Source organism: Eucalyptus grandis, chromosome 6 (genome assembly GCF_016545825.1).
Source record: "Eucalyptus grandis isolate ANBG69807.140 chromosome 6, ASM1654582v1, whole genome shotgun sequence".
Taxonomy (NCBI): Eukaryota; Viridiplantae; Streptophyta; class Magnoliopsida; order Myrtales; family Myrtaceae; genus Eucalyptus; species Eucalyptus grandis.
Genome location: NC_052617.1, coordinates 33162223 through 33189943, shown reverse-complemented (window position 1 = coordinate 33189943; position 27721 = coordinate 33162223). Strand labels below are relative to the sequence as shown.

Here is a 27721-nt window from a genome sequence, read left to right as displayed (position 1 = left end):
CCTCCCTCTGTTCTTTTTCTGTATTGCAAAAGAGAGAAGGAGAGGGCTGGGGAAAAGAACAAACGTATCACACTCAAATCCTAGACTTACTTTGTCCTTTGCTCTATCCTTTTCCATTCTTAAATAATTTTCGTTTTTGTATGCGAATCAAAAAAAATTGCCAGTTGGCCGCATGGACCTTTCCCTGTGCATGAAATGTATGCATATGTTGGATTGGACCGTGAAAATATATGAATAAACAAAGGAGGTCAGCTGGAAGAACACGAATTATGAAGTGGTAAAAAGGAAGTCATCGTTGATTCAAGGAGCCCCAGCATACATCGGGGTCCGTGCCGGTGGTCGCAATATGATCCATTTGAGTCTCGCCGCTGCCGCCACTATCAACTGATACGATGGGCTCGGTATCGAAGACCTAACTAGTATTTCAATTTCGTATTTCATGACCATACCAGCTATTGGCTTTTATTGCAGAGTCAAGCTTTTGTTTTAATAAATTGGCATGGGAGCTCGAGTCCGTTTCATGATATCCCCACTAGATTGTGAAATTGGGAGCGTACCAGCTCTATTTCTGCCAGCTATCAATTTATAGAACAAGATGGGAAGAGTCTTTTCCTTTGTTGAGTTATAGGAGGAAAAGCAATAAGAATGTAGGATTGATGCAATTTGACTTTGTTTTCTTCACCTACTCCTTCCTTTTCTTTTTCATTTTTCATCATTTTTTCCCGTTAATTTCTATTTTTATCAAGTTATTTTAAATTGTAGAACATAGGTAAGTTCTAACATGACATGTTTCCACATAAAACCAATTAATTTGTTTGTGATATCTACAATTTAGTTGACACTTGTTTTTTAATATCACTTAGAATTCAATAATCGAAGTAAAATATATGCCATGGCCGGTCGTAATGCTTATTGTGTGGACTTATTCTTTTGCTTTGTTATTTTAATTTATGATTTTCAATATGTGGTCCTCTTCATCCTTTACAAGCATAATCAAGCGAATGTGGATATAAAAATTCAATAAGTGTCTCATTTTATTTATAGTAGATATATATTTTTAATTTGGGACCACTAAGAAATGACTTGGTTTGTCATAAATCTCAAGTTAAAATATAAAGGATATGGTGTTGTCATTATTATATTTATGTCATAACTTAAAAGATAAAATGAATATGCTAATAAAAAATGATCGTGCGTAGAAAAGCATGAAAATGTTGTTGGCGAAAAGATATTAGTGCGTTCCCTACTTTCACCCTTTTTCCATTACCTACTTCCACTCACTCTTATCCTTTTTTAATGTTTTTATGTCCTTTTTTCCCGTCCTTTTCAGTTACTAATGCATCATTTGGCAAAAAATGGAGGGAAAAAAAACACTTGCACATCCATTCATTTATTCTATAAGCTAGAGGGGATTTTTTAGAAGGAAATATTACATATGTCACTTCCTCCCTCATTTTTTTTTTTTTTTTAAAAAAATCTTGTTTCATATGTTAAATCTCACTTTTGCCCCTTTTTTCTTCTCCTCCTTTATGTCACTTTTTATGTTATCTAATCCACTTTACTTTATTTTCAAGCTATATTAATTTAATTCCCTGTCTTTCATCAAATGTTTGAATGACCTTAGGTCACTCATATTGAAGTGCGGTTACCAATTTTAATGTTAAAAATTTATGAGTGTCCAAATTTCTTTGTAAGTTCCTAAATAAATCAAGTTCAAACTATTGAGATTTAACAGAAATGGTTGCATGCCGGTATGTCCTTTACATCATTATGAATTCACTATTTGCAAAGGAGACACATAATTTATGAATTACCTTTTTTAACTAATCAAGTAATCAAAAAATTTAGAGTTAATATGGTATATAATTTAAGCATTTATCCGTTTGATTTATTATAATAAAACATGGATGGTATTGGAATCAATCATTTTAATAGGTCTCCCGATTCTAAATTGAATCTCGTTCTTACATAGAAATGTACTTTTGGAGTGAATTTTTTCATTGTTTGATGAAAGGATCCTATAGTATCTTGACATACATATATAAAACTATTCAAACTTTACTTTCATAACGTATTTAGATAAATTGAGATATATAGACAATGCCACAAATTCAAAAATTATAAAATTGATTAAGAAAGTTACAATGTCAAATTTTTAGTATAAAGAAAAGATTTAAAATGTTGTGATTGATAAAATCTTTTTGGTTCAACGGCAACGTGCGGATCAACATTCTATTGATTTATCAAAACATGGTAGGCTTTATCTTTTACTTTAAATCTACACGGGAAAAAAAAAAAAAAGAATTGGTCGTCGTTTTTTTATAAATATCCCGTACATCCCCCATCAGACATGAGAAAATAAATTATCTTTTTCCTAGGTGCTCCATGTAAAGGAGACAACTTTTTATAATTATTTGGTATGTCTGATTTCTGTATATCAAGCTCCACGAACAGTGATGTCATTCGAAATCCAATATTGAGTCAGGCAAAACTGACAAATCAAAGAGGACAATATTATGGACCAGATTCATTCAAGATTTTTGTGTATTTTTTGGGTGGGTACCATTATATGGAGATTTAGAATCACCTCCAAAACCACTTTTTTTGTGGGACTCTTGCTGTACGCATGCTTTGCATGGATTTGGCATTGCAAGCTGTGAACGAGCCATGCTACCCGTTTACAACATACCATTATAGCACCTTCACTTTTGCATGTATTCGCCATCTTTTGTAGGAGAGTCCCGACTCTTCTTTGGAAGGTCCACCATCGCTGGTTTAGTGGTTGGAAATAAGTGCCCACCTACCAAGAATGGCAAGAAAGATCACATAGGGTTGCCACAAGATTGGATCAATTCGAAATAATTGGATGGAATCCCACCTAATCAAATCGATGAGATGATCTCTGGGACACTCATCCATGGTCCGAGTTGCTATATTCGTGAATCACCCTTTTCTAACTATGTGGAAACATTTCCGAGTGTTGCACGTGGGATTGACTTTAACGTGCATTTAGTCGCTAATTTAATCCTTGGGAGCCTGTTTAAGTGTCATATCAGTGGAAGTACCCCTTTCGAATGAATCACAAATGAAGATCACCGCTCTGTTTCCGCACTTTATGGTCATTTGGATACTCCTTTTGAGGATTTGGCCCATGTGGAATAGACAAGTTGTTTTAGAGTAGGGACCCCCTTAGGATACAAATGATAATTATTATGTTCCAGAAATCAATTTCTGCTATTTTTATTCTCTAAACTAGTTTTAAAGCAAAAATACACGTTTCATAATAATACAAAATTTATGTTTCTTAAATAGAAATTCATTTGATGACGACACAAAATTTATTCCTCCCAAGTGGTAGTGGAAGGCAATCAGTAGCTAGGGATCGGTGGCTGGCGGGCATTCAACGGGCGTTTGGTGGTGAACACCGAGTGTCTAGAAACCGACGGTGGGGGTCTAGCAACGAATGATGGGTGTTCGGCGGCCAGCGATAGGTGGCCAGCATTCAACGATGGGCATTAAGCTTTGACGATCAACGGGTGGTGATGGGCAATCGGCGGTGGGTGACTAGTAGGCGGTGGGTGGGTGGCAAGCAATGGACAAGTGGCGGGTGACTAGTAGGCGACCAAGGAGCGATGATGAAAATGAATTATGAGAAAATTTTTTATTTATCACTTTTATTTCAAAATTAAAAAAATAAAAAAAACTCAAAAATTTGTTCGAAGTAAAAATTTGTTCTAGAAACAGAAAAAAAAATTTTGTGTCACCAAATGAATTTCTATTTCAAACATATTCCTAAAAACAAAAAATAGAAAAATGGAGAAACAGAATAATTATCATGCACGCCTTTAGTAGGTGTATGGGAAGATGAACTAAACCTAAAACCTAATTTAATGAGAGTGGGAAATGGTTGCTAGGGCAAGAGCATTTAAATGGGGTGCGGTTATGGAATCTAAAGCTCCATTTGACAAAGGTGGGAAGTGATGATTGGTGCATGAGGATGGAACGAGGTGCTGTTTTTGACAAATTTCTAGAATGGTGAGGGGGTGAAAATGAAACAAACTATATATTGAACGAGGATGCAAGTAACAAGTATGTTGCTGCTTTAGAAGGGAAAATGTGCTACATCCTAAACCCCATATCGGATGTAAGAAACCTCCTTGAGTAATCATCGCAAAAAAGCCATCACCTTATTTTGTCAATTGGGTACATGGGCCGGTAGAAACATCTCTTTCTCAAAATTTGTATTAATTTTTTACCACCAAAAACTCTAAATTGATACATCCGTGACAAATTCATCCTCTATTTTAATCGTCAAATTGCTAAATTGAATAACACATCAGTTGCTGAATATACAAATTTAAAATTTTTTCAATTTGAATGAAACTAATATATGATAAATTTATCACAAATATACTAATTTGAGATTTTTTTTTGATAATCAAAAATTAAAATCAATTTATAATAAAATATAGAGTTTTATAGTTAAAAAATTAATTTAAAATAAATTTATCGGAAGTCTATCAATTTGAAATTTTCCTTTAAGCCATGTATTCTGTCCAATTCACCCCCTTTTGTTTCTTTTACTTGGTGGTCTCCTTCCGTTCTTTTTTTTTTTGTTTTTTTTTTTTTTTTTTTTGTTTTTGGGGGTCCGGTCTCCTTCCTTTCATTGGGTAGCATTCAGCGAGAGGTTTCCAACGATACCTTGTTCGCTCCAATCCGACAGGTAAATCATGAGAAATTATGTCTTTTGTTCTGGACCATCCAATCGCAATGACTTTTGCGAAATTCCTACTTTGTCCGGTTCATAATTTTTTTCAGTAAAATCCAAGTCGCGAGCTTTTCAACCTATCAAGTATCAAATCAATTGATTTCAAACGACTAGAGATTTCACGAGTAAACTTTTCTTTAAAACACAAAAAAATAAAAAAAAACAATAATAAAAATAAAGCTAAGCTAAAGAACAAGACGAATAAGAAATAAGAAAGGCAGGCCCAGGCCTGATGAATTTCGAAACTCGACTGGATCTCTAAGAGAGAAAAATAACTCAAAACGAACTACGACCGAGAGAGACGGCCATGTCGATTGCTAACTCCTGGGACATCATTTCAAGTTTTCCGATGACCGGTCCAAGTGGAGCCGCCTAAGCCATCAAAAAGATGGCCCGGGCCTGAGTTTAAGATCTCGACATCGAAAATGTGATTCGGAAGAATATTTAGAAACTAGCGTCCGAAGTACTCAAATTGTAATCATGAAAAGGCAGAGTAGACAAAACATCAGCGCCTTAGGACGTAAGTTGTTAGCAGAAGCACGCGTGCCATGATGAACATCGATGCCTCTCACCTGTGCCCAACTGAACTGTCAACACAGAAGAACATCGAACGTAAAACTAAATCTAGCTAAATCCCCCCGAAATCGATTAGAAGCTTGATGGATGATATGAAAAGGTTTAACAGAACAGAAAAAATACAAGAGAAAGGCAAGCAGTAGAGGATGATATTTACAAAAGTGAGCTGAGATGACCGAGTATATACAGGCAAGAGTCATGCCAGAATGATCCCAAACAGTACAGAGAATCGGCTCAATGGATCACATTACACGTTAACTCTGCTTCTACCAAATGTTCGTTATCCCTATCGTACCCCACAACTTCAGCAAATCTGTACACAAAGCTGTTTTAATATAAAGCGTGCATGCGCGTGTGCAGAAACAGGTGGAACCAAATGCAAGCCACACAGCAAAGAACAGGCCCTACAGAAAACAATCTCGAAGTATATAATCTTGAGTTTTCCAATCGATACAGTACAATTGCCACGGAAATGATATTGCCTCAATAAGCATCTTAACTAGCCAAGGAGAGATTATCAATTCAAGCACCTACAACCATCTGTAATTGTAAATCCTCGACAATTTTCAGCATAACTGCTTGATAAACATGCACCAAGTTTTATAGACTAGTATGAACTGAGACAATTTACTTGAGCGACCAGCAAATGAGTGAAAATGAAATAGGACACGAAATATTAATCCCAGCTGACAAATAGTCTCAATCAAAATTCATATCTGTGCGCTGCACTATGATTGCATTACTGATGGTCTACATGCAAGAAGATTTTAATAGACTATCTTCATTCTTTCATCAACCAAATATCAGATGCATCTGTAGATACTGACCTTCATCAAACAGCCTCAAGAGAACGATCAAAGACTACCACATCGTTTTTAACCAGATAGGTATCTTTTCAACTTTAACTATTTTAACAGGTGATCAACTTTGGTAGATATACAATGGCTTAGGTTCATAGAAGAACATCACACTACTATGTCTTTTTCAAAGGCTTGATGAATTTAATGAAGCGCAAAGTTCCAATCTTTGTGATATTTCCTTTTGTCCCTGCATGTTCTTGAAGCCTAAGGAGTTCGATAAAAAGGAAAGAAGGAATGACCAACCACCCCAACCACCAATCATGTGGAGGCCGTTTTGATCCCACTTATCCACCAACTCTGGAGTTCCTTCAACCAACAGTTTTCATGCTTAAAATGCTGTCTATACATCTTAATGCTGTGACAGTAGAAAATCTCCAATCAATGGATCTCTGTTTTCCCTATTCCACATATTTGATGAAGAAATGTTAAAAGACATATTAATCATCTTGCATGGACATAGCATTTCAAGTTGGATTCTTTAATCCAAAAGTCGGACTTTACAAGTTCTCCAATATCAATTTCTTATGACACATGAACATACTATCAAGCTGCATATCACTACAGTGAAGCACCAATATTACTTGCGCTATCCACAGAAACTCTGGTTATCAGATGCACCGGGGACTACTGGCCCAAATGGAAGAAACAAATATGCACTGGAGACCTAGAGGCCTTTATTAGATGAAAACTTATAGACATTCACAACTTCCATGGGAATGAAAATAACACGGTTAAAAAGGAATTTTAATCTTGATAGCCTAATTAAAGTAGTCATCATCAGAATGGCCCTGACATCTGCATAATCCAACAAGAAATCGTTGCACACTCCTGATCATCTGCCATATAATCTATTTATTGAGGATCCTATATCTCCCACACCAAATAATTGTCCAATTTCATATCAATCGTGTGACAAGTATAGTGAACTATGATTTTCCTTAGTAAAGTAGACTGCATCACCGGTAGATTAAGAACTTAAAATTTCTGTACAGGCAAAGAGAGTTAATCAGCCACACTTCATGCTGCATATGGATAAAGAAAACACCTACATCATGCCAACAATTACTTCACCATTCTGAAGCAGGTCCAAATGGGAAAGATAAAATGAGAAATGACACAATATCAACATCTTCATATTCACGATGACCATCGCCACCAACCCAGTTACATGGATTGATGTAACAGTACAATCTCCATCTATCCAACCCAAATAGTTTAGAAATCCAGACTAACTATTCATAGCTAAATGCATTGCAGTTGTGGATAACAGCAAATATAATAGGAGGAATTGAAAAGCAGTGAGATAGAAGGAACACTGAAGTCACAGGCAGAAATTGGCAGAAATTGCAAGGAAGTTCAACAAATGCAATCTCACTGCAGATGAAAAACAAAGCCAGTGGCGTCAAAGAACCAGCTTAGCTCGAACTTTCACCAGCATGACCATCAGATATATCTTCTTTCCTAACCCAAACCATATCACTACTCTGCTTTATCACTCTCCTTTGTTGCTCCTTACTTACGAACCCCCTGTAACCCTTACCTTCTCCATGATTAGGCCTCCCCAACTGGAATCCACTCCTTTTACTGTTCCTCAATTTTTCCTCGATCTCCACCTTTGAATTAATGACCCATACTTTTTTATTCAAACCCTCAGCTTTTGCCCTCACATGACTAGCATTCGCAGCAACATTCTTAACCTCCACTCCCACTACTTCATTGCTCTCCGGCATGTCATCCTTGCTCTCCGAACCAGCAGGCTGAAACAGCTTCTTCGCCTCCTTTGCCGTCATGTGCGCTACAACTTCCTCCGGCTTTGCCTCCACTCGCAGTTCCTTGCTCTCCAGCATCACATTCTGTCCCTCAGAACTGGCACGCTGAAACTTCTCCTTCTTCACCTCCTCCGCTGGCGTGTTCATTTCACCTTCCTCCGGCTTCGCCCCCATTTCCTTTGCCCTAACTATGTCCTTATTCAACTTCCCCTTTCCCTTCTGGTTGTTCTTCCTCTTCTTCTTCGACTCCTTGGTTTTCTTCACCTGCTCGGCACTCTCGGCATCAGCAGAAACCACGGCAACCGGGGCCCATTCCGCCTTCTCGTCAGTACCAATACCTGCGTATCTACCACGGCTCGATTTCTGCCAGGACTTCGGACCGTCCGAGTCGATCGCCTCACGAACACCAGTTCCCTCCTTGACGCTTGTATTGCTTGGAACGGCCCAACATTGAGCAGTAGAAGGTCGAGAATCGGACTCGTTCCTCGGCCTCGCCTTCCCTCTCTCGCGCTCGGTATTGGTTTCGCCTTGCGGAAGCTCTTGCTCTGGCTGTTTTCGCTGGTCCTTCACCGAGGCCGATTCCGCTTTCTCGTCGGCGCCAAAACCTGCGCATTCACCAGGGCTCAATTTCCCCGAGGGCTTCGGCCCGTTCGAGTCGATCGCCCGACGAACATCACTCCCCTCCTTGCCGCTGGTATGGCGTCGGACGGCCGAACAATTAGCAGGAGAAGGTCGAGAATCGGACGCGTTCCTCGGCCTCGCCTTCCCTCTCTCGCGCTCGGTATCGGTTTCGCCTCGCGGAAGCTCTTGTTCCGGCTGCTTTCGCCGGTCCTTCGCCAAGGCCGAATCCGCTTTCTCGTCGGCGCCAAAACCCGCGCATTCACCGCGGCTCGATTTCTCCGAGGGCTTCGGACCGTTCGAGTCGATCGCGCGACCACCATCACTCCCCTCCCTGCCGCTGGTATGGCGTCGGACGGCCGAACAATTAGCAGGAGAAGGTCGAGAATCGGACGCGTTCGTCGGTTTCGCTTTCGCTCTCTCGCGCTCGGTATCGGTTTCGCCTCGCGGAAGCTCTTGTTCCGGCTGCTTTCGCCGGTCCTTCGCCAAGGCCGATTCCGCTTTCTCGTCGGCGCCAAAACCCGCGCATTCGTCGCGGCTCGATTTCTCCGAGGGCTTCGGACCGTTCGAGCCGATCGCCCGACGACCGCCACCCTCCTCGACGCTCGCATTGCGTCGAACGGCCCACCGATTAGCAGAATCGCACTCGTCCCTCGGGCCCCCTTCACTCTCTCCCGCCCGACGTCGGCCTGGCGCCGCGGCCGCTCCTGTTCCAGCTGTTTCCGCCGGTCCTTCTGCGCCGGTAGAGGCGGGAACGACGGCGGCGGGGGCGGAGTCCGCTGTTGCGGCGGCTTCCCATGGGGCGATCGCGGCCACGTCTCGAGCCGCTCCGGCCTCTGCTGCTGCTCCCGCCGCTGGAGCCACTGCTCCCGGAGGTCGCGGATGGTCACGAAGTTGGGAGGGAAGAGAGCGTCGCCGCCCGTCGTCGGATCCTCCATTGAAGCTCGGAGGAGAGAGGACCCCTCGATTCTTCTTCCAGAGGAAAGCGTGAAATTGCAGAGAGAGCGAGCGAGGCTCTGAGTCGACCCGGTCAGAGCTCCGTACAGGTGGAGGTCGGTCGGACGTTAACGAGCTATTGGAAGTCTCTCTTTATTTATTTGTATTAAAAAAGGGAATTATTTTATTAATTTTTTTTTTTATATTTAAACGAAAGAGGATTGGGCATTTTCGATTTATTACCCCCTTTTGGCAAGAAAAATCCATGGATATTAAATAAATCGATTTTTTTGGTACGGTAATGAATTCGATTTTATCTATGTCGTTAATGTTAGCAACGGTCATAAACCCTTAATAAATGGTATTTTACAAAAAAAAAATGAATGATGAAATTCATTATAATTTTGACGAGCAGTAAATGCTTTTTAAATGAAGGCGAACAATTGATGCATCGTAAATTCAATGGAGTCACTTGCTCAAAAAAAAAAAAAAAATTTCAATGGAGTCAGCATGTGGTGTGAGATTCTGTGTGAACATGAAGACTAAAGCATAAATGCTTTTTAATTGAAGGCGAACAATCAATGCATCGGAAATTTAATGGAATTAGCATGTAGTGTGAGATTCTACGTGACTATACTAATTCTTCCAACATGAGACGTGGCATAAGCTAAACCACATTTTCCTTCGCCTAATGTGTTGTGGAGTCAAATGGTTTGGCTTGGACAATTTTGGCTTGCGAGATTTAGGCTTGGAAGATTTGGCTTTGGCCTAAAAGTATTAGGCAAGATTTTGTATGATTATTGTCAGCTATCATAAAAGTTTATATTGTTAAATGAAGATTTGATTTTTTATTTACATATTCTAAGATACGGTGCGATCCAAGATGGAGAAAAAATTTTGCAAGAAAAAAAGCTTAGAAAAATCCAAACTATATCATTATCACATTTATTATTTTTTTTGGTGACATCACAATTATGTCCATTGTGATATGTTTATAAAAAAAAATTATTGTGACATAAACTACTTCAAATTTGTACATGTGCAAAACATTTGCTATCTTTCATATTCCACTATATGATTTTTCAGTCAAAATAACTTCACTTTTATTCCACTTAAGCCATATAAGTATTATGTTAACGACATTTGCTTTTCGGCGTCGACGTAAACGAATTTTTAACGGTGAAGTATATGTGTCACATAAGTGTACAATAAATTTTAATTAAATGTATCACTATGAACTATAGTTTTGGGGTTTTTGTGACTTTTGCCCAATTTGCAAAATTAATTAATTGACAATAAGAAAGGAAAAGCACCTACAATAGTTTTTTGATTTGTGAATAAGGAAACATTTGGACTTGAGTTCTTTACCCAAAAAAAAAAAAAAAAAAACTCGAAAGCGGGTCGTCCTTAAAAACTCGAGGTCCTCCAGACAGGTAGGAGAACCACCCTGAGTGGGAGACCTCGCTTGGCTATGGCCGATATTCCCTGTCGGCCCTGGAAGAAAAATATTGGGTTGATTACGAGGGGAGTTTGATGTCATGTCCCCGAGGCTTTGTATTGGGTGAATCCAAGCAACCCACCACCTCTCCTTAGGATGTGGACAGGCGTTGGTGCACTAGATTGGAGAGGCTAGACCTCTTATGGGTAATAGTGGAAACCTACCTAGGTGAACCTTTAAACCTAGCTTAGGTAAGGTAAGGAAGCTGAAACCTACCTCGGTTTGGGGTTTTTGTGACTTTTACCCAATTTCCAAAATTAATTAATTGACAATAAGGAAAAGCACATGCAATAGTTTTGTGATTTGTGAATAAGGAAACATGAACGAAATAAGAAAAAAAAAAAAAAAAGCCATCCGATTATTAGTCGTGCATTTTTTCATGGTAGATGGGCCCCGTAAAATTGGTACTCCCGGAAATTCCTTAATTTGATTTTATTAATTAGTTTTCTAGATATGTATTGTTGTTATTAATTTGTCTAAACATAGGTACCAATATATGGATAATTTTCCAATTTGCTATATTATTTAAAGATGAATCGTCTATGAAATTTAGCGAACTTAGATTTTCCCAAGTCATCAATTTGCTTGATGTGACCATTTTATTTTATTTCGAAAAACCCATCCTTCTCGCATACAATGAATCGATTAATAACTCTAATTAAGATTTGAAATGACAAAAGAAAAAAATAACCCACACTAATCTTGAATGGTCGGTTGTTTATAGTAAGAAAAAGCAAAATAGCTATTTAAAATTTAAAATATCACACATTTTAAAAAGTTATTAAAAAAAGGTCAAGTATGAATTGACCGATCAACATTTATATATTGTGAAATTCTCAAATGATTCGAGCTCGAAAAAAAAAATCAAAATTTGTCCTTCGCAATATTTAAAATAATGACTAAAATGTCCTGTAGGTAACTCCTTGCCAAGCAAGTTGCTTGCCAATCAAGTTTGGTCTTAGGACGAGAAATTAATTAAGTTTTCTCAGGAAGACTTCCTCTTGACCTGGCAGAGTCTAAAGCAAAAACGACAACGCTCTATCTTTTCGAAATGGCTGTCCTTGTCAGCATCTAACTACACCAGGTACTTTGACAACCGGCCCAAAAGGCGAAAAAAGATAATGATAATAGAAAAGGAAAAGAAAAAGAAAAGGAAAAAGAGCTGGCGATATTTGAAAATTTGCTCAAGTGACATTTATCTTTAGTGTTCGGTTAAAACCTAGGGGCCCCACGGATCCTCGTTCCAGACCGGTCGGGCCGAGATCCATTGGAAAAATGAAGCCCGGCCCGATATTATCGGGCCTATGATGTTTGAGCCCGAACCGAATCCAAGCCCGATATTACAGTGCATTTTCTAGTTGCGCGCTTTAGAGGAGTGGATCCTCGTACTCAAAACATTTTTATGCGGTCCATTGGATTTCGAGTCCAAAGATGCATTTTGGCAAAGCGCACTGAAGGACGCTCCAAAATGTGAACCATGCAAATGTATTCTCGCTATATTTTAACGAATTAACCTTTTGAAGTGGATGGTTAGGCATATGACTTTAGATCGGTATTAGCATCTGAGATCACAAATTCGATTCCACTCAAACGCCTTTCCAACCATTTGTATGTTTCTCCTCTCATCAAGCAATTTTTAGGCCTTCGACATCAACTTGGCCTTCCACGAGGAGGAACGTCGAGACGAAAATATATTATATTTTCGGGATAAATGATCAAATAAAACGATGGCGCCAGTGGAGGAGTTGGGAGTGGTTCAAGTTCCAGAGTCGAATCCGAAAACCAGTTCAATCAATTGAACTAGGTCGAGAGCCCGAATCATGAATGGTCTCATACTCAAGCTGGACCGGAAGTACGACCTATTTTGGGTGGAACCGTTTGTCCATTCCTGAAGACACCAAATCAAATGGGTAGAGAGATGATCCTCATCCGCGAAGGGTGGAGGTGGAGGTGGCAGTGGTTGGGGCTAAGGCCGGAGATGGAGGCAGCAACGATGGCAACGACGGAGACACGAAGCAGTCGAGCTGCCGGCATGACCCCATTACTAGACATTGGCACGCAAGTCATGCATATGCCTGGAGGAGAAAAATCTCTTTCAATGGCTGTCCCTCAAATCTGTTCTGGCTGGTCATATTTTGCCCTGTATTATATCGAGAAGCGCCAGAAAGGCCTGTCCCTCAAAAGATCAAGTAGCAGACCATCTACCTCGAAACACATCAAACTCAACGTGCTCAATGTATTTGGTAGGTCCTGACCCGACTTTCTGGCTACCTCAACGTCCTTGATTTCTGAATTAAAAGCATGATTTGTGAATTAAAAGCATGTACGTCAACCTTGAACTCAAATTAAGTTTACATACCTTAAACTCAAATTAAGTTTACATACGAGCAATGTCGAACTAAGTTTAATGCGAGCAATGTTCATAACTCATGACCTACCTTAAATTTTCGTGGTCTAGCAATATCCATAACTTATGACCTGTCATAATAAATTTGTGTGAACGATATCCGATATCCATAACTTAGTGACACATCATTAAATATATATTAGGGATAAAGAATTCTAAATAAGCCCTGTTTTGCCTGCTGAGTAAGCCTCGTTAACCCACGGATTTCGAATACCACCGAGGTTTTTGCCTGTGGAGATCCTCCGATGGTTTTGAGTTACGTCTTTGGTTTAGCGCTTCATAGGGGGCATCAAACATTCCTGTTTATACATGGAAAGGATATCTTGGACTACACGATAGGCTTCGTTGACTGCACAAGTGTCGCGACTCCTCTCAGGGGTCGAGACCCACGTTCACGCACCAGACCCCCCCATGTCTGCCGAAGGAGGCTCGTACAAAGCATGGGCGCATCAGGCCCCAATCAGATCGGATCTGCAACACCCTTCTTTTTTCCTACTTCAAGATCAGGCGTTCTTCGAGCAGAAAACCAACCGTCCGATCTCTGCCAACTTCTCACCGCTTGCGCTCCAACATCTGCTCGCAAACGCTCTACACACGAGCACGAACGTGTCCCCGAAAGGGCATTCGTACATTCAATCCGATCACGAGAAAGTATAGAAAGGTCTCCATCGAAAGCAAAAGATATCTCACAATACTTCTGACATGCTTTATATTTACATAGAAGAAGAAGGAGCACATGAAAAAACCCTACAATCATCTTTAGTACTTACGACTTAAAGGAGCCCTATATGCACGGATACAAATCGACACTTTCTAACCAGTAAAAGAAGAAGAAGAAGGCAAGGGAAGAGAGTCGACGGAGATTTGATTCAGACGGCGCTGGAGCTGAACTCGGACGACGGCCTCGCGGCGTTGGTGTGGAACCTCCAGGTGAAGAGGTAGTCCTTGGAGTCGCAGCGCAGCCTGATGGCGTCGCAGAACGCTTTGACCGAGCTCTTCTCGCCTCCGCTCCCCACCCACTCGATCCTCGCCCAGCACGAGAACCCTTCCGCCCACACCGGCACCTTCGCCTCCTCGTCGCACATCCGGATCGCCACCTCCCCTCCGATCCGCCGGCCCCCGCGGCGCCCAGCCTCGCCATGGCCTCGAGCCACGGGCACTCCGGCTGCCCCACCATCTCCTTGTACGCCGAGTTCACCACCCTCACCCGGTTTTTTGAGTCCGATATCACCGCTGGCAGCGCCTCCGACTCCACCTCCTCCTCCACTTCCTCCGGCTTCTGCCTCGCCCGCGGCGCCGGCGAGTCTGGCCTCCGATCCTCGCTTATGCACCCGACGCTTATCCTCGACCCGACTGGCCGTACGGGCCGTGGAGATATCACGTTGCCGCTACCGGACGCAGGCCCCTGGAGCTGCAGGAGCAGGTCCTTCTCCTTCGGGATCGTTTCCACGGCCGAGTTGACGTTCAAGTCCACGGCGGCGGCCTCCTCGACCCGCACAGTGTTCATGCAGTTGAGCTCCGGCGAGCACGGCAGGAGAGGGAGGGTGACGAGGCTCCTCGGGCTGCTTGCCGCTGCGGCCGAGCCCGCCAGGGCCACAGGGGGGCTCTCCATCAGGCCGGCGAGAGGAATGTGGGGGAGGCCGTGAGTGAAAACCTGCAGAGACAGGCTCTTCGTCGGCGGCAGGGCGCAGGGGGACGGAACGCCCGCCGGCGCCCCCGCTGCTGTGGCAGCAGTCTTCGGCCTCTTGATGGCAGGCGGCGAGATGGCGGTCCTCCCGCGCTTCCGGGTGCGAGTCGGCCTCGCCTGAAGCTGAGGCCAGAGGTTCCGGAGGTACGGAGATTGCCGGATCTTCGGGGACATGGACGTCGGGCTCTCGGCGGCCGAGCTCGCCGCCGAGGGGACCGTCTCGGGCTTCGGGGCAATGGGACGGTACCGGGACATGATCTCGGCCGTCTTCGCCGTGGCGGCCGGCGTGGTCGAGTAAGGACTCAACGTCTTGATCATTTTTTTTCCGTCTGGTGGTATTTGGTGGGGGCGATGATTTTCTTGGGAAAATTTGCAGGGAGTGGAGTGCAAAATTTGAAGAGCGATGAGAAAGAGAGAGAAAGAGAGAGGTGGGTTATAAAGAGAGAGACAGAGAGAGAAGAGGGAGAAGAGGGAGAGTGAGAAAAGTGAGGAGAGGGAAGGGCCAATGGGAGGAGGGCAACATGAGGGGAGGAGTGAGGAGGAGGTGACACGTGGGGGTACGAGGGTACGTGTTTAAGGGACTTGGGAACTCTGGGGACATGTGGGATTTTCGAAGGTGGGTGAGTGGGCGCTGGTCCATGCATGCCTCCAAGGCTCCAAATGCCTATCCAATCCATATACTTGGATATTTTTCTTTTTTATATGTTTTATTATTTCGCGACCGCTATATTGCTGCCAAGTAGAGAGATCACATATAGGTCTCCATTATTATGTTAGAAAGGTATATTCTAATGGGTAAGTTGATAAATAAAGAGAAACCATATATATATATATATATATATAAACTCTAACGTTAAGCAATGTGAAATAATTATGATTGAATTTTTGTCGCAACAATTGCAACGAAAAAATGTATAGAGTAGCTACCTTTAAAGGTTTTTGACAATAGCCTTTAGGAAGTCATTTCACTCAATTTTAGAGCGGGCATAACTTTACGACATAGCACATCTAAGGCTTAATTCCCTTAAAAAGCATCAATTCAAGTCAAGTGCAAAATTTGGCTCAAACCCTTCTTTTCACTTACAAAAAAAACACCAACTTTAAGATGGATTCTAATTTTGGCTTGATTTTATGCCTCGTAAAAGGGTACACGCTTCAAAATCGAATCTTCTGATCAAGTTTTTTTGTGGTCCCATAAAAAAATACACAAACTTTAAGTTGATATCTAAATTTAGCTTCCATCAAATCTCTGCCTAATTATAATATTAAAGATTTGACGTGTCATTTCATGTGTACTCAATAAAATCTCGAACGGGGCTAAATTTGAGTACCCAATCTAAACTCAATACTTTTTATGAGATAGAGAAAAAGTTCCGTAAAAAATTGAAACTCAAGTGATCTTTCTTTACAAGGCAAAATAAAATTTCGGCTACGGTTCGGCCTTCAGCTAGAAGTCGGTGCTTTTTGAGAGAACGGCCCCACATCCACATTTCAAATTTGCCAAATTTTTTTTTTTTTTTTAATAATTTGTGTGTGAAAATAATGTATCAGGCGAGGCTACTCCTGAGCAACCAATGGCGTGGCGCGGCAGGAACGAACGCGTGTGGGATTGGAGGACATGCGTGGGAACACCTATCCTCCCCCATTGGCTCAGCCGTTCGGGGCTTCCCTTGTCCTGGCTGGCTCCCGTGGGGCCCATCGACGGTGGACCCGGAAACCGAGCCCCACCCCCCTCCCGGGTCGGTTACCGCCATTCTCTGCCCCCGTGTCTCGCTACGTGTCGCCCCCACATCTTGCATGACAATGCCCAAAGCAGTAATGAGCTGTGACCTGATTGGCTGGTTCGTTCGGAGCGCGACTCGTTCCACGTGTGGCCTCGTTTCCAACCCTCATTAATTTTTTTTTAAGAATTAGTTTGACGAAAAATCTCGGGTTGATATATTCGTACTAACTTATCGAAAATTAATTCTTGATCAAAAAAAAAAATCAAATTAGTATACTTATAATAAATTTATTCCGAATTAGTTATTAGGTCATAAAAAATCATAAATTAATAAACCAGTGAACATTTATCACAAATCGATATGAATTTTCTCGTGTGTCAAGCTTAATAATTTCATGATAAAATCTGACCTAATTTGAAGTGAATTTGTTATAATTGTATCAGTTGGTGTTTTTTTTGCGGTGTTAACTTTTTTTTTTTTATAATTAATGAGTGTTTGATTAATCGATTAAAATATCTCGTGCTATGTAAAATAAATCCTTACAAAGTATATAATATTTTATGGAGCGAGCCCCTTTATTTTATCTAGCGTTGGGATGAGTTTTTTAAGCCAGTGATCTCTTTCGGTTTCTATGGAAGGCACGCAAATGCCAACCCTGTCGGGAAGAATGGCCCAGGTTCAGCGCACGTGTCGCGTGGTTAAAGTGTTTGATCGGAGACGGGATAGGCAGCACGAGGGAGGGGACGCCCCTTTTTTTTCTCAGTTTCGTTTCGCGTGCCCCTGTCAGAATGAAGGATCAGCGCTCTCTCAAAATGACACGCAGAGCTCGGACCTGATCATGTGTTTGATTGACGATGCAGCTAAGACTTGGAACGAAAAAGCTTGATCCATCCGATTGAGTCCAAACTAAGGCCCGATTGGCCCGTGGGTTTAGAGCCGATCTTAGGGCTTAGGTTCTCCTTTTGATCATTATATCTAGCGGGAGCTATTTTATGACAATTGTTATTGACAATCAAAAGCAAGCTAATATATCCGTATTGTGTCAAATAGGATGACATTCATAGCATGAGAGCATCAATGATTTATCAATTACACTATATTTCACCATATTTGCATGTTCTCTTAAGGCCATTTCTTAAAATATAAATGTTTATGTCTTCGGTTATTACTCAATGTAACACTTGGCAAAGATCAATCAGAGCCATCGGATGGTCAAAGACACCTCGTTGGTATGGAAAAAATAAAAATCCAAGCCTTTCATGTAGAATAGCAATCTTTTTTCTAGGATTTATAGTGGCTATTGAATAAACCAAGCAAATAATATTTTGGGGTTATGTCCGCCCTTGCTTGGAAATTGGAATGGACAATGACTTGAGAGCGACTCCGCTGCTCACAAGCGATCATCGCCAATGACAACGATTTAGTGGTGGCCGGACTCGGAGGGTGGCAATCTCAGCCAAACCCCGACCACTTTTTACGGAAAGCTTGGCGGGTGTCAAAAATTAGGTAAAACATTGTGCTTTTCTTAAGCCGGAAGACAAATAGTGGCGAAAGTTTACTGAATAAAAAGGTTATGCTTTTTTCAAGATATTCGAAAGTTTTCATCATAAGAAGTCATTATAAGAAGGAATAACACAAGTGGTTCATACACTTTGGTCTAATAAGGAATAACACAAGTGGTTCATACACTTTGGTCTAATATAAGATATCGTCCTTGATTTTTTAATTTGTTCAATATGATTTATGAACTTTAACTCAATATACAATGTCGCCCCTAAAATTTTTACTTATTTGATAAATAGTCAATTTAGTCCTCAAACTATATGTAAATAATCAATATTATGCTTTCATTAATTTGAGTTTAAAGTTTTCATAGAGTTCGGGGGCTAATTTGAACATGCGCCAAAGTTCGGAAACCATATTAAATAAATTAAAAGTTAAAAGTTAAAAGACAATGTTACGTATTAGCATAAAGATTAGGGATTACATTTTACAAATTAAAAGTTCATGAATGACATTACACGTTCAGCGAAAATTCAAAAAATCATTTGTGTCATTTTTTTTCTTATTTACAAAGATTGTGTCTTTAATTTTTTTTTTTATCTTTCCTTTTTGGGCATAAAGCCGTAAATGATAAATTCAGTGGGAAATCGTTCTAGCTCGCGGGCGTGACCGTAGCCTAGTCACTTGGTACAACAATTCCCATGCATGTACTCGCAGAGCACCTCAAACTCAGAGGCCACACCGAGTCGGGCCTTCTAATTGATTTTGGGCCAGTAATAGTGTGAATTGCGAAGGCACACCATGTATAGAGCCCGAGGCCCAATTACATTCACGAGAGCGAACCCAATGTACTCACGTATGTTTTAAGAAAATCTTTTTTAAATCATTCATTTTTTACAAAACAAATAATCTCAAAATTGAGCCTATGTGAGTAGCGAAAGTATATTATGGGTCGGCTTTAAAAATTTTCCCTCAAATTTTGTACATAAGCTTTTTTTTTCTTTGATTTTTTTACATAGGTTAACCTATGCGAATTGTAGCATAAATTGTGTTGCCAACTATGCAATGGCCATGCGAATTGATGTGATTTACCACGTTGTTTACAATTAGTTAAAGGTTTTCATTTAGGAAGGGGTTATTTTCACTCCATTTTGGATGGAACCATGCTTGTGTTTATTTAAAGTGACAAAAATGTTGTCACGCCATTAACACCCATTTCAATAATAAATCCTATTACCTAAAAAATCTACTTATAGTCTCAGCTCAACTGAGCAACAGAAAGGTTTTGATTTATAATTTCATTTATTTTGCAGAAAATGAATAATTTTAATTTTTTTTTATAAAAAGAATGATCACTTATATTGCTTAAAAAATGAAGGGTTAATATTTTGAAAATCCCCAAATTGATACACAAGTGATAAATTTACCAAAAATTAATTTTTTGACCATGAAAAGCCTTAAACTGGTACATTTGTGACAAATTTACCTCAACTGATTATAAAAAAAATCATAAACTGATATACTTGTGACAAATTTTCCCTAAATTAATTTATTTAACTGCCAAAAACCCTAAACCTTTGTGATAAATATATCATCTTTAAATTAGATTAATACCACAAAAAATCATAAAAATTGTGTAGCTGTGAAAAATGGAGAGTAAAATTGTAAATTGGTATACTAGTTGACTGTCACGTGTATTATTTAACTTAGTAATTTGACAGTAAAATTTAACGGAAATTAATATAGGGTAAATTTATCACAAGTATAAATTTATCAAATGTGTATCGGTTTAGGGTTTTTTATGGTCAAAAAATTAGTTTGTGATAAATTTGTCACGGATGTACCGGTTTGGGGTTTTTTAGGGTATTAACTCAAAAATGAATAAACGAAAAACTTTTTCATCGTTCATATATGTGTGTGTGTGTGTGTGTGTGTGTGTGTGTGCATATAAATTGTTGTCGACAATGAACTTTTTTTTCATTAATTAATTATTGCAATTGATATGAATAATTATTTTAGGAAAATATTTTCCTAATCAATTATTATCCTTAAAACAAATGGATCTAAATCTAATTTTATTTGAGTCAGACGTGAATAAAGTTTGGAAATTTAATGTGCTTAATTTATTCTGATATAATAAATATCGGATTTATCATGATATCGTGGTAGAAAGATGAAAATCCAATCACACTTCTTTAGAATTTTCGGACTAGGGGTCACATAAGTTACGTGACCTTGTAGAAAACCCTCTCAAAGAACATCTTTATTGATTCCAAAGCTATAGAACATAACCTAAGCTTCTGTCATCTAAAAGTTTAGATTTTTCTAAAAAAATGCTTGTTTATCTCTTGAGTGCTAAACATTCCAAAAACCACTGGGATTCGCCCCAGTGGCCACCCTTCCAACATGGAAGGGGAAGGTGAGGGGTTCAAATCCCCATCTTCTTAGGGGGGATGGGTGGGGACGCGTAAGTTTCAGGAGTGGGTTTCGATTCCCACGCACGCCCTGCAAGAGGCAAGGCAAAAGTCTGAGAGTGAGTGTAAAATAGGAATAGAGTAGGACTGACAAAAAAAAAAAAAAAACATTCCAAGTGCCAAAATTTAGCATGGGTGAACACATAAGTGCCACACTTCCAAAGGTACATGACAAAATTTGAGAAAAAATATATACTTAAATGCCAACGAAGAGAATTTCCGGGTAAATTGTTGATTTGGCATTTTTCCGGCAAAATTTTTAATTGATGTGCCAATTTTTTTTCAAAAAATTATTCATGTGGCGCTAATGTGGTCAGATAAGCCCGAACGACATCATTTTGGTTTAAATTTGATTTTTAATATAAGTATTAACTAAATTAAATTAAAAAAACTAAAAAAAAAAAGAAAAAAAGATTGGATATGGGGCCATGGAGGCCCTTGCCATTGCTGCCACCCCACCATCTCTGGAAAGGGCCGGCGATGGTGGGGTGAGGGTTGGTTGAGGCTATCGGGCCTCGGCTAGTGGTTGACGACCTTGGTCAACTGTCGGTGAAGGTTCGCGAGCCCTCACCTAGATTTGAGGCAATGAGTTGTAGGCCACTCCTAGATTGGGCCAGGGTCTCACCCCAGCCGGCGGCGGCCTTGGCCGATCTTTGTGAGAGCCGACAACCCTCGCTCGATTTGGGGGGTGATTTGGGGACGGCTGTGACCCCTCACCTCAAATTTTGGCAAGCGCTTGCAAGCCTTCATTGATGGTCGGCCAGGATCCTTGGCCATTGGCTAGGGCTTGGTGACACCAACCAACCCTTGCACTCCCATTGCCGACTCGTTTCAGTGACGGTGGGGGCGGCGAGGCCTTCCACGGCCCTAGATCTAATCCTTTTTTATTTAGTTTTATTTTTTATAAATTTAAATTTAATTAATATTTATATTAAAAATAAAATTTGGGGACAAAACAATATTGTTCAGGACAAGGATAGTGAGCAAACATTCCAGCAAGTTATGTGGACCGATTTTATTAATAAAATAATGCAACATTTGGATTTCTAGCAACTTTTCAAAGTTGGCATTTAAGGGTCCGTTTGGTGACCCTTATGTTCTGGAAACAATTTTTTTTTCAAAAATATTTTTTTCTATTTCTATTTTCCGGAATAATTTTTCAATAAAAGAATGCGTTTGGTAACTATATAAAATTTCTATTCTTGGAAAGAAAAAGCATAGGAATGCGTTTCGTACGATTCACAATTTTTTTTGTAATGTAGATTCTTTTTTTTTTTTTTTTGTAATTCTTTTCTTATTCTTCCTTATTGACGTTGATCGCGCCATCGGGCAATGGCGTTGACGATCATTGGTGGCGGTGATGGTGGTGGCGACATCGATGGTCATCGGCGGTGGGTTGCGGTGATGGCGGGTGGCGGCGGCGGTTGGAGGTCGCATCCAGTAGTTAGTGGTGGCGGCCGACCCTTTGGAGGTTGGCGCTGCCACGTCGGCCAGTGGTCGACTAGCAGTGAGTAGTAGGTGGTGGTGGCAGGCAAGCGGCGGCGACAGGCGAGTGAAGAAGCGGCTGGTGGTTGGTGGCGGTGATTAGCCAGCGAGGGCAAGCGGGCGGCGCGGCGGGGCCGGCCAGCGGGGGCAGCGGCTAGGGGTGAAGGGCGAAACGGAGAAGAAAAGAAAAAAAGAAAAGAAAAATAACTTATTTCTAGAAATTGTTCTCGGGAACAAGAAGTTCTTTTTTTTTTTTTTATTTCTTATTTCTGTTCCAAATCTATTCTCCAGCTACTTTTCTCTTTCGGAGAATAGAAAAATTAATTGATGTTATCAAATGGATTTCTATTTTTTTTTAACCAGACAGGCCCTAAGTGTCCAATTTAAAAAAAAAAAGTGGTACTAAAATGTACCTTTGAGAAATTTTGCACTCATGTGTTTACTCTTGCCAAGTTTTGACACTTGGGTATACTTCTTTCTTGATCTCTCACATTCTGTATCCTCTATCTTACTACATTTCTTAGATATATGAAATTAGGCCTTGGCTTGATCTTTTGGCATGCGGTCACAACTCTAGCAGACCTGCAGAAGAGAACTCTGCAAGTCTGTGCAATGGGTGCTAATTCCTTCAGCTTCACCATCTCTACCAGAGATATTGGAATGTCTAATGCTTCCATCACTTTAAGACAACAGTTTCCTTCACCAGTTGAAATTATTCGAAAGAGAAAGAATGTTTCTGTTGCTCGATGGATTTTAAGTCTGTGCAATGGGTGCTAATTCCTTCAGCTTCACCATCTCTACCAGAAATATTGGAATGTCTAATGCTTCCATCACTTTAAGACAACAGTTTCCTTCACCAGTTGAAATTATTCGAAAGAGAAAGAATGTTTCTGTTGCTCGATAGATTTTAAGTCTGTGCAATGGGTGCTGATTCCTTCAGCTTCACCATCTCTACCAGAGATATTGGAATGTCTAATGCTTCCATCACTTTAAGACAACAGTTTCCTTCACCAGTTGAAATTATTCGAAAGAGAAAGAATGTTTCTGTTGCTCGATGGATTTTGCGAAGAATCACCTAAAGTTAGACAAGTTCAATCACATGGAACAACAAATAATAACTGTTTGTTCAGCTGTAAACAGACATATCAGCATGGATATTTGGTGTTTCTTGTCAAACCAGCTAAAGCAAAGGTGTCTTTGTTTCGAATCACAGGGGGATTAGTCCCGAGATGTTCTTCAAACCTAGAACTAAATCATGCTATTTTTCGTCGAGAAGTTTCACTTCGAATTCACAACCATAGTAAATGAAGACTCTTCAAGGACACTGACAAAAGTGAGTCGAATGAATGAAAAATAGGGATGATGCTAGACACACTCGCTGGACAAACTGAAAAGAAAGCAAGCTCAGAGGTTTCACAAAGTCAAGAAGCAAGCACCACTTATTCTACGCTTACAACCAACCCGAGAAATCATCCGCAATCGCAAAACAGAAGCCAAATCAAACCGGTCAAGGCTCACACATCTCAAATTTAGTAGATGGACATAGATTCTCTAATAGCATAACAGGTTTTTGGACCAGCCTGAAATCCGCTGGCCACAAAGTGTGGTGACAGCTCAACGAACAAGGTAGTGCAAGATCAAAGCGTTTTATGATTCAGGAGCCATTGTTTCCCTCTCATGATCGCCCTCGAGTTGGCTGAGATTGCCCTTCTCCTTTATGAGCTGAGTGTGGTGGTGCCTGCAGTAGAGTTTCCCCTCGTGCGCGACGTAGTTGGATGGGCTGATCACGCACCCCCCGTGGGTGCATTTGAAGCAGCTCTTGTGGTATGGAGTCCCATTAACCGTCACCTGTATGCACGTCGATGAAAATGGCTGTACTTAATTTGCAATTTGAGGGTCCTCAAACTAGTTCAATGAGAAGTTTTGCCATCTCAATGAAGCAGCCTTTGGATTAAGTCATGTCCTCGCATCAGAGGTTCTATAAATACACCAGGAAATCCTTACCTTTTCGGTCGGGTAGACGGTGCTCTTACAGCCTACACATTTGTCTCGCGTTCCCCCGAACATACTGGAGGCTTTGGTCGCTGCAGGTCTCTGTTCAAAGAAGATTTATTCAGGAGAACAATGACTGATTTAGCCTAACTGCAAAACTTTCAGGCAAGACCATAGTCGCGGTGAAATTACCTCTCCATCGACGGGTTTCTCTGGCTTTGCAATCTTGGGGGTTCCTAAGAGGACATTTTGTATGAAGGAAGAATCAGAGTGATCCATTTTACAGGGACAGAAACAGAGTAGTGCATGACTTGCGTGCTTCAATTTTTACCTTCAAAGCTTTTTTCGAGGCTGCCAGTTCTCTTGAAGAGCTGATCGAAATGCGGCCGGCAGTACAAGACTCCTTCAAATGAATTATAGTTCCCAAGCTGCATGTGCAATGTGCTTTAGCAAGTTTTCCAGAGTCTACATTTAATCCTCTGTTTACCAATAAATTGTAGCTATCTGTTTCCTGAAAATGTCCCTTCTTATAATGATCATGATGTCTGGCAATAAATCATGCGTGACCCCAGCTTCTTAGCGGATCATGACAATTCATCATAACTCGCATGCACGGATGATCAGTCAAAAGGCTTGTTATATGAGTTCGATCTAATGTTATTGGGGCTGATCTTAAGGTTCTCTGGCTAATTTGGACTCGCCCCCACACATTTCTACAAACTAAAGGGAACCCCCAAGCGAATATCATTCAGGATCTCATCCTGTACTAATGACTCCATGAAGAAGAGCACAAATTAAAGTTAAATGGAGCTACGAAATAAGCATCCTTTGCCTACACCATCAAATTGAAGCATCAATTCAAGAGCTGAGCGGACTAGTCTGGACCGTGATCTACAGAAATGCAACTCTCTTGGACCTCTAAATTGGGGAATATATCAAACTCACATCTGATCATTTGTTAATTACTGAGAAATCCTTGAGATCTAACAGTTTTTATCATGGCATACCTTGAGAGTCCCTTTGCAATGGTGGCATCTGAAGCAGGCCTTGTGGTAGATTCTATTGTCAGCTGTGAGCTTGTCCACCAGATAGACTGTCTTCTCACAGGCCATGCACTTCTGGGTTGTTCCTGCGAATGCCATTCTCTCTCTCTCTCTCTCTCTCTCTCTCTCTCTCTCTGTGTGATTGTGTCTGTGAGTGTAAGGAGAAGGAGAGAGGAGAATGGAGGATAAGAAAGGGAAGCCAAAAAAACAAGTGTTGGTTGGAAAGTTGATGATTAAAGTGGTGGCATTGGGCAATCATTTTGGGTGAAGGGTCTAACTAAACCTTTTATGACATGTTTTACCTTTTCCCCCCCTTCTTCTAGGTTAGTTAATGACCAAACACAAGATGGGCAGCATGCATGAAGCTTAAGTTAAGTAAGAATTAGAGAAAAATAATTTGGCCACTCCCTTTTTTTTTTTTATCTATCATGATCTTTTCAGTCGTCTATTTTAACTAATATTGAAGCAATGATATTGGTGAGAAATTCCGAGAAACCAAAAACCGAACTTCCCAAAAATTCATTAGTAATTTCATCATAGATTGCTCTAATTAAACTGGACCAGCCCGGTTACTATGATCAACTTTTCCAAAGGGCACTACTATGCTTTTAGCTGCATACCAGAAAAATATCTGGCAGATGTGACCCTAGTAGCAAAGGGGCCATGGAATAGAAACTTAGCTGGATTGCGCATGGAAAGGAGGAGAGGACCAGAGAGGGAAATATAATTGGAGTCGCTGAATCGAGCTGGAGCTGCATCGTCCTCCAACTGTTTGTTGTAAGGACTTCATGTGAGTTGGCCCAATGATTGTCCATCAAATGCTCTCCCCCATCATGTCGCTTTGCATACACGTTCTTCAACTTTACTTTCCTCTCTCTTACATCACATTACCTTTCTTTTTTTCTTTTTTGGGCTGAGAGCTCCAGTCCCATCGACGATCCTTGTTTTGAGAAAAATTTCCTATCTGAAAATAGTTTCTTTACTTTTTTGGCTTTGGATTGTTTGCAAAAATAAGTTTGCAGAAAGTGTTTTCATAGTAAATGAAAAGCATGCGTTTAAATTCAAGAAAATAATTATGATAAAAAAATCCAAGAAAATAATTTCTTCTTTTTGAAAATTGAAAATTATTTTTAAAATACGACTAACATGAGATCGCAACCTCTGTACCTGAGTCATTAGTGATTAGGCTCGGGTCCACAAAGGCTTAGTCCAAAACTTACGTGTCTATGCTAGGGTCCCTAGCTGCCATGCTCGGGTACCTAGCTACTGCACCTAAATCACTAGTGCTTGGGCCCGAGACTAGTAAGGTTGGGTCTCATTCCTTGATGGTTGAGCTTGGATCCATAGAGGCTTGGCCCAAATATCTTGAGGCATTGCTCGAGATTCCCGTGCCCGTGCCCAAGTTCCCAACGGTTGTGCCTAGCTACTCAACTCTTGGCTCCCAGTCTAAGGTACCTTGGTTCGACCCTCGAGTTCCCAATGCTTGAGCTTAGCCACTCGGGGACTTTGGCGGCCAAGCCTGACTCCCTTATGGCCAGAGCCTAGTCTTGATGCTCAAACTAGAGTCCTTAGCAACCAGGTCTAGGACTTGGCGGCCGATTTGAGTTCCCTAAGATTGGGTCTAGGACTTAAGCATCTATGCTAGAAGTACCCCAAGCTTGACTCCAAGATCTAAGCACCCAAGTTTGAGTTCGATAAGACAATAAAATAAAATATTATTTACAATGATGTATCCCTCTCTAGGATCAAACAATGGAAAATAATTTTTATTTTGCTTTCATATTTCAATCAAATACCAGAAGAATGACTTTTTGTAAAATATTTTCCAAAAATATCAAATCTTCACTAAAAATGTAGCATAAGCACCCGATAAATCTTAATTAAATATGGTAATCTCCCTGGATCACGGGTAAGTATCAAAGCATATACATTTGTAAATATGAACTCTTTTATCGTTCGAGAAAGGTTTCTTGCATCCCACTGTTACGTACGTTGCACATCAGTCTGGAGTTTTTCGTGAAGTGGAAAGGGAAGGGGAAGGACAGTTGACGGTAAAAAGAAGGTCCAATGATATTTTCACGTACAAAGTGAAAAGCAAAAAGTGAATGCAAACGGATTAAAAACATGGACATAGCGTGTTTTATTTTTACCTTATTCACCTTCATGGAAAACAAAAAGGGTGAGAGGCGATTGCGGAAGAAACTTACTTCTTTCCACGTGGGGAACCTTTTGTTTGGGACAACGTTACGGCATAGAAAAGTTACGATGCGTTATATGCATAAATGTCACGAACTTTCCCTTGAGCAATTTGGGTAAATAAACGACTGTGAAATACAGAAATTAGAATTATATGTGACACATATATTGTACAAATGTGATTT

General features: G+C 40.7%; 3 protein-coding genes across 3 annotated transcripts; all 3 read right to left on the bottom strand.

The window, feature by feature from the left end:
- Window positions 1–7619: 7619 nt before the first annotated feature.
- LOC104451827 (serine/arginine repetitive matrix protein 1) lies at window positions 7620–9529 on the bottom strand. The gene is made up of 2 exons (XM_039314510.1): window positions 9155–9529; window positions 7620–9071 (listed from the first exon to the last, which is right to left on the bottom strand). Exons 1-2 carry the CDS (start codon window positions 9527–9529, stop codon window positions 7620–7622), a joined length of 1827 nt encoding a protein of 608 aa, XP_039170444.1.
- Window positions 9530–14127: 4598 nt separating this feature from the next.
- On the bottom strand, window positions 14128–15535 carry LOC104449253. Its single transcript, XM_010063348.3, is given in 2 exon segments — window positions 14128–14562; window positions 14565–15535. Coding segments are annotated over 2 exon segments (1134 nt in total). The 5' UTR covers window positions 15438–15535; the 3' UTR covers window positions 14128–14301.
- Window positions 15536–23593: 8058 nt separating this feature from the next.
- Window positions 23594–25594, bottom strand: LOC104449254 (LIM domain-containing protein WLIM1). Its single transcript, XM_010063350.3, has 5 exons — window positions 25305–25594; window positions 24629–24725; window positions 24490–24533; window positions 24310–24399; window positions 23594–24153 (listed from the first exon to the last, which is right to left on the bottom strand). Exons 1-5 carry the CDS (start codon window positions 25437–25439, stop codon window positions 23953–23955), a joined length of 567 nt encoding a protein of 188 aa, XP_010061652.1. The 5' UTR covers window positions 25440–25594; the 3' UTR covers window positions 23594–23952.
- Between the last annotated feature and the right edge of the window lie 2127 nt (window positions 25595–27721).